At 32.6% G+C, this 7,649-nt stretch overlaps 1 protein-coding gene across 5 annotated transcripts in view; it reads left to right on the top strand.

The window, feature by feature from the left end:
• Positions 1 to 7,649, top strand: part of LOC117171991 (voltage-dependent T-type calcium channel subunit alpha-1G-like) — a 206,904-nt gene that overhangs the window by 90,487 nt on the left and 108,768 nt on the right. For all 5 annotated transcript variants that reach the window (XM_033359708.1, XM_033359704.1, XM_033359707.1 and 2 more), the window contains one exon: positions 1,133 to 1,282. In XM_033359708.1, coding sequence (XP_033215599.1) covers positions 1,133 to 1,282 — 150 coding nt within the window. The remainder of the gene's footprint in view (positions 1 to 1,132; positions 1,283 to 7,649) is intronic.

Raw genomic sequence — 7,649 nt, 5'->3', positions numbered from 1 at the left:
GGCGTCGGCCTTTAATACGAAAGGCCAAAAGTTTCGGGGGGGGAGGGTGAACCCTTAAATACCTCCCCTGGATCCGCAACTGATGTCGCTTCATAATCCATTTTTTTATCACACAATTTGAAGATTTTTAAAAGCAAAAATGAATTATTATCCCTTCCGGTGTTGATCCATTTTCGAGCTGACACATTGGTATATTTTAATCGGACCAAAGAACGTTTGATTGAAAGAAAGCGTTAAGTTATGAGAATATATTGCCCGAATATGAATAATTCAGCAGGCTTAAATATTTTGAATATTATATTTTATATAATATTTATTAATGGTAAATAGTATTGTGATCTTATAATTATATTGAATTTCTATAACTTACTTTTTCAACTTTTGCATGATGTTATTATATACTGTTATACTTCAAAAAGAGTCAGACAAAATTTTTGAACTCTAGTTACTATTAAAATTTTGTATTCAAAATTCGGTCACCCCTAATCATCCCTGAAGATATTTCGTATCTACCGGTCTACGTGAAGTCACTAGAGGAGAGATTCTTGGATCCGTGATAAAAAGCCCAAACGACAAAGCGCCCGCCCAATGAGTGTCGCGCTCCTTAAAAAAACCCCAACAATCAGAGAGCGATGGATGTATGCATGAGCATGCCCCTACTCGCCCTCTGATTCGCAGGTCTTTTTCACGGAGAGCGACTCTCAATGGGCAGGGGCTTCGTCGTTTGGGCTTTTTGTCATGGATTAAGATGCTTCCAAGCTTGTCCTAGTTGTTTCGCTCTCCAGGATATATAGAGGTGCAACCAGAACATGTCTTCCCGAAGAGAATTTTTCCTAGCTGGGCATATCTGCTGTAGAGGCTTACTTTGCTGCTTGACAAAGAGAGCCTCGAATAATGTGCTCCAAAGTATGTCCGAAACTGCGATAGGTATATTTCTGAAATTTTTGAAAAAAACAAGCGTCGAGATCTACTTCGCTGAATATATCCGAATGAGCTGCAATATCTTATGAAAAAAAAACACAAACATGCGTTTGTTACAATGAGCTTCGAAGAATTATAAACGATCTGGTGTATGTTAACAGACACCTTGAAAACAAGTAAATCATATAATAATTATTGTTTTATTTTATAGTACTAAAGCTGCTAAAAATGGCAAAGGGGATACGAGCATTACTAGACACTGTCATGCAAGCATTACCTCAAGTTGGCAATTTGGGACTACTGTTCTTCTTGTTATTCTTCATTTTCGCAGCTCTTGGCGTTGAACTCTTTGGACGACTTGGTAAGCAAACAACATTTTTTACTACAAGTTAGTCAATAAAAAAATTTACAAATGCTACAAAGTTGTGTATTTTATCACTTTCTCCGTTTCATTGCATAAACATAAGGGATGCTTCACCAATCGGAGCCGAGTATTCAGCCTTGCGCAGCTCCGATTGTGATTTGCTTCTTTTTCGGACCTTATGTAGTGTCATGTATTAATATCCTATCTGAAAGGTAATATCTTAATACATGCATGAGATATTCTGCTGTTTGAAGCCCCTTCAATTCTATTATTATCTCGGTCTACCAGGCCGAGTTAAAGAGTATTTCTGACATTCATTGTTGTCAGCAGAACAATTTTTCTGGTCTAGCGACTTTGTTCTTCCACTCTAGCGATAGTGTTTACTACTTCCTGGACTGCATGTAGTGTGGAACGTCCCTTCCTGAAATAGTACTGTCTCTCCGAGAGATATCTTGTCGCTTGGATGGCCGCTAGCAGGCGAGGCTTCCGCTTGTTCTCCACGCGTTTCCCGTTTGTATTAAACATGCACAGTGGTTTGTACGATGATGAACAATTCAGTTTTCCTTTCCCATGGCTAATCAATACTGAACATTGTACCTCGCACTTTCTATAAAATATACCAGCGTCCAAGTAGCAGTTCATCACATTTAATAGCATATGAGTACTCTAAATTGTACTGCGTTTGGTGAGAATCAGCTGGCAGTATAGTAAAAGGAGTCATCAACCAGGTTTTAGCAAAACAAATTATATTCGTGTGTGCCACAAATGGCTCTTCATCTACATTATTTATGAATTCCTTTACATTCCCAAAAATTAACCTGATCTTCAAACTAGCAAACTTTTTATTATCCTTTTTGACAATGTTTTGATTAACAGTTACCTTTTCTTCCGTCGAATCCTTGTCCCCTTTCTCTTCTATTTTCATTTTGTAAATACTATTTGTCTTCCTTGTGCGTAAAGGTCGACGAGCTTAGTAGTAGGGTAGGGCAAGTTCGGCACCACTTTTTTTGTACGACTAGCAAACTTGCAGCTAGAATGCAGAAGGCTGTGAGATTAGGTTTACTCCTTGTGCTGCCGTACGAATCACGGTGATGTATTCAAATCGCACTATCCATATAGAAAATTAATACTTAAATCCGCGAATGAAATTTTTTTTTAGCCAAAAATATGGAGTGGCATATGATATCTGACGTTAAAATATCAAATGGGGGTCAACGTATTCAAAGCTTCTCGGAAATACCATAAATCATATTGATTAATCAACAAAGGTCACCCTGAAAGACTCATTTCACACCATACGTTGATCATTGCATCTAACACTGGAAATTTTCAATATCTGCTACCGCCTCAATGACTACCTTTGTTGCGCACGGACACCATATGCATTAGAGCTAAAATTACATCTATATGCTGATATAAATGAAAACAAGTTGATGGATATACGATTGGGACGAGAAATCTCAGCGGTGTAGGACATAACTTATTAGACTTTTAAGAAGACGTGGGTAGGCATACGATTGCAAGGATTTATTTCTATAAACAAATTCATTTTTTATACATTTCATAACAGATAAGCTGAAAACAATAGATTCTGGTTGGAGTTAGATAGAAATAATAAACTTAAGGGTTAATATTAATAGAAAAGCACCTTTTTAGGTTGCGTCTTCAACTTTTGTTGAATTGCCTGATTTTATACAAAGAAAAAAAGCTTCGATCAATATTAAAAATAAAGATTCATATTGTTTTCTCTGGTCAGTAGTGGCATCTCCTTATCCTGCTAAAACTCATTCTGATCGAACTAGTTCTTATCCTAACCTTGATGATTCACAAATTAAATATAATGGTTTAAAGTTTCTAATTACTCTTGAGGATATTCCGAAATTTGAAAAAAAAAAAATGAATGCGTCTAGTATAAATGTAATTATATGGATTAGAACTTGATGAATATAGCAAGGAACGGGAAATTGTTCCAGTTTTTTTAAGCCACGAAAAATCTAATGAAAATTCTCATGATTGAAAATACTAAATTTAATTCAAATATATAAGAATATCATTTTGCTTTAATTAAAAATCTATTCAGACTAGTGAAATCACAAATAACAAAATACAAATAACAATTTTGCAATTTGACGATTTTCAACTTAAAAATTCTCCATTCAAAATTATTAAAAGCTTTTATATGCGTAAATTATTCAAAGTTTGAAGTAAAAAATTTCAAACTCTACTATTAATAGGTCAAAATTTGTGAGTATTTCACTCTGAGTGCTATAGTTTGTAGTTCACTTTTCATAACTTCAAATGAAAAAAATTGTATCTTCAAGAGTAAAAATCTTTTAATTTCAGCGATCTTCTTTCTCTATTGTTCAAATTTTATGTTCAGTTAAAAAGTTGTTCTTTGACGACCTAGGACGACGCATTTTATGAACATTGCAAAGACTTAAATTGAAAATAAATATTTGGTGTCCAATTGATTGCTCCACATTTGTAAACAAATTCAAACGCATGGTTAATTGTTGTTTATTAAATATTATTAATTATTGTTTTTCAATATTCGATCATTCCTTTAATGTTTAAACATAGAAGCTTTTTTGTTATTGCAATAATGTCCATATCTTCTTTTAGAATTATCTAATTGCAAAATTCCAAGTCATTTTTCATCCTGGGTCGAACAATTAACAACTTCCTGGCTGCGAAACCTGTAAACTCCTGCAGATTATTGTATATAGCTGTAAATTCTTAAAGTTGCACTTTTTCTTAAATTCTTGTAGGAAATTGAATCTACAATTATAATACAGTAATGCACAATAAAATACGAAACAAAAGTGCACAATTCGTCCGAATAACAAAAAAGCTAGCGCTTCAGTGTCATTTTGATTGACATTTATTGTATTTATGTGTAGATTCATAGAAAAATGGTTTTAGGTGTTTTTACTTTTTGTAAACAATTTTTCAACAGGAAACATTCCTACTTCTTATATTCCGATCCAGTTCGTCTACATCGTTCCATTTTTTAAGAGAACAGTCCATATAACCTTATCTTTTAGCGCGAAGCGCTAGTTCTTCAATAGGGAATGTCATCGTCAAAGCCGCAGGTGCTTTGTTCGCCTTTTTTAAAAACATCGCGAAGCTCCACGCGCACTGCGAATATCTTGACACAGCGGGCATATTTTTTTTATATTATTGATTAAAATCAATAATTTCTTAAGAGATGATTATTCAATTGCTGGAAAAATAGATATAGCGTGAAAAATCGTCATGCAATAGTACAGGTATGAATAATAACCAGAAAATTCATGTTTTGGCTAGAAAATTTGACAATTTTCGGAAAATTAACTGATTTAGTTTCAAAATAATATTTTCGGTTTAAAAATTCTATTTTTTCAAAGACAATTGCATTTTTTGGCTTCAAAATTCGTATTTTATAGTTAAAAATCAATTTCCGTGGTAGAAAAGGAATGTTTTTGATCAAGCAGTCTTCTATTTAGTTAAAAATTCAACCGTTATTTTAAAAATCGAGTCGCTTTGTTGGAAATTTGTTTAATATATTAATTTTCAAATAAATTATTTGATCGAAAAATTGATGTATTGTTTTAATAATTCATATTTTCTGATGAAAAATTAATCTTATTGGTAAAAAAATCAACTTTTTGTTTGAAAATGTTACTAATAAGATGGAGATCTTCTTCCTTCCTGAGAATTAATTTTCTTAACTTATAAATTTATAAACTTTAATTAATTAATTTTCTTGGATATTCATATTTCGAAATAAAAATTGAACTATTCATGTTGCGAAATTCATGTGTTTTAATAGAACTCCCTATTTTTGAACAGAAAGTAAATCATCTTAAATCAAAGTTCATCCTTTAATTAGAAACGAAATTGTTCGATGGGAAATGAATCTATTTTGTTTCATAAATGAAACATTTTCTTAAAAATACGTCTTTTTTTTGGTAAATTTATTATTTTTTAAATTAAAATCTTTTTGTTTGAAATATTAAATATTACATGCTACGTTATGAACTCATTTTCGTGTTCATCTATTTGGCCATATAGTTCAAGAATTTGCGCAAAAATTGGACTATTCGGCTTAAAATAAACTTTTTCGTCGAAAATTCCTATTTTTGTTTAAAAATGAAACTACGAGTATACAACCATCGTTTTAATTGAATATTCAACTATTTTATTAAAAATTTATAATTTCTTCATTGGTGCAGCTGGTTGAAAATTCGGATTTTTTCTTTGTAAAAAAGTAAAATTTTAAACTTCAAATTGAACCATTCCATTTTTGGTATTAAAATATGTAACTCTTTCAGTTCAAAGTTCAACAATTTAGGTGAAAGTTCATGCACTTCGCTTAAAATTCATCCTTTTCGTATAACTGTCCCAATGATGGCCGGTTTACCGTATTTCGTAGAACATTAGCTTGTTGTTTCAAATTCACATTTTGGTATTAGATATGTGAATTAAAATCTTATTTGCGTGATAATTCAACTGTTTTTGCTTTGTTTTGAAAATTTGTCGGATTGAAGTATTAACTATTACAGTTTATTTTGTTGAGGATTCATGTTCTGATGATGAAAATGTAATTATTTTTTGAAAATTTATTTATTTGGTTAAAAGTTCAAGTATTCTGTTAAAATCTCCTCTTCTATGGCAGAAAAGTAATTTGTGTTCGAAAAAAAATATAAGTAAATTCGAAAAGTTTTATTATGTGTCTGAAATATTGTTTTATTCCGTTAATAAAATATCCGATCTTAAACATATTACGAGCTGAAAATTTTGGTATTTGAATGCTAATGGTCTGGAATTAAAAAAAATTGCTTTAAAAATCTGAGAATTAGGAAAATGAAGGTTGCAACCAGCAAAACTTTGTGATAACAAGATTTATTCTTTATCACCTCTCTTCCTTAATTGTTTATAAAAATTAAAATAAATAATGATCCTCGACAACCAGAATTGATTATTCACGGCCGTATAAAGAATATATTTTTTATAAATGTACGCCACCCTATACACACTGCAATGTTCAAGTTATAAACTATTAACGTTTCTTATATTGTTAATTTTACCGTAAACAATATGAGTAGCGTGGATAGCTTTTTCTGTGCCTGATTTTCACTGTTTAAAACTATTGTTAAAAAATTGTTTGAACCTAAATTGAACCAGGTTTAAAAAACCTGCCCAAGATATTTGTAATCAGGAGACACTTTTGACCTTTTGAAAAAGAGTAATCTCGAGTTCCTATAAGTGCATACAGAAGTGTTAGTGGCGACCGAATTATAAGAGATGAGTATAATTTCGTCGCCACCGTGGTCTAGAAATTTGGACATTTGAAAAGGCAGGTGTAATTTTCCAGGGCCTGAAATGTGTGCTGGCAACTTTAAATAAATTTTTTAACAAATTTTATTACTAAATTGTAATAGTTTTTTCATCAATATTTGATTTAGTTGAGAAATACTTCTTTAAGAATACTTCAAACTTTAAGAATAGTTATTAATGAAATATAATTAAACAAAAATTTTGAATTGAAGAATTCTTATAATTTCACTAATAAGATGTTAACTAAAGAATAACACTTCCAACTGCAAAACTATCAACCACGCAATACATCAACAATTTCTGCAAAATAAAAACATTTATGCACACGTACATTTGTTAACTTTTACACTAATTATTAACTAACTATAATTTGAAAGTTGAACACAAGTAGAAAATTAAAAAAAATGGCAAGTTTCGAGAATTATTTTTAGACAATATGTTGTATGTCAGAACGACAAATTGACAACTTCAAGTATCCGACAGTTTGTTCACACGCTTTCGCTTGGAATTTTCCGAGTGGTAATTCCAAGCGAAGGGCTAACGTGACAAATTGAGGATTCTTGAGCTTCGACGACGAGTCTGCTTACCCCATCATAAAGCCATTAGCATTGTTTCGGCACATCTGCCGCGTGCCTGCATAGCCGCAATGGCCCGGAAAGGTCCTTGGTTCAAGAAAATCACGAGCCTGCCGTCGTGTTTTCGTTCCGCACGAAAACACGGCAACAGGCTTCGCTCACGTACGCTAGTGTTTCTCTCACTCCCTCCCACGCACGCCTTCTCTCCTTCCTTTCTTATCTTCCCTCTTCTTCTAACCTCACTACTCTGCCTTCTCTAGCGCACTGGCGGAACCGGGGAGCTCAACCGGCACCTCGAGTTACATGGTGGTTTTAAAACATACAAAACAAAAATGAAAAGAATTACAAGAAAGAATTAAATAAATAAAACCAGCCTGTGACTCGGGGACAGCCGAGTTGTTAAATTAAACAAATTGGGATCCGGCGGGCGATTGCGGCCCTCAATTACTTTGTACTATTAATTAATGATT

Source organism: Belonocnema kinseyi, chromosome 4 (genome assembly GCF_010883055.1).
Source record: "Belonocnema kinseyi isolate 2016_QV_RU_SX_M_011 chromosome 4, B_treatae_v1, whole genome shotgun sequence".
NCBI classification, from domain to species: Eukaryota; Metazoa; Arthropoda; class Insecta; order Hymenoptera; family Cynipidae; genus Belonocnema; species Belonocnema kinseyi.
The sequence above is the reverse complement of the archived record's forward strand: the minus strand, read 5'-3'. Positions and strand labels throughout refer to the sequence as shown.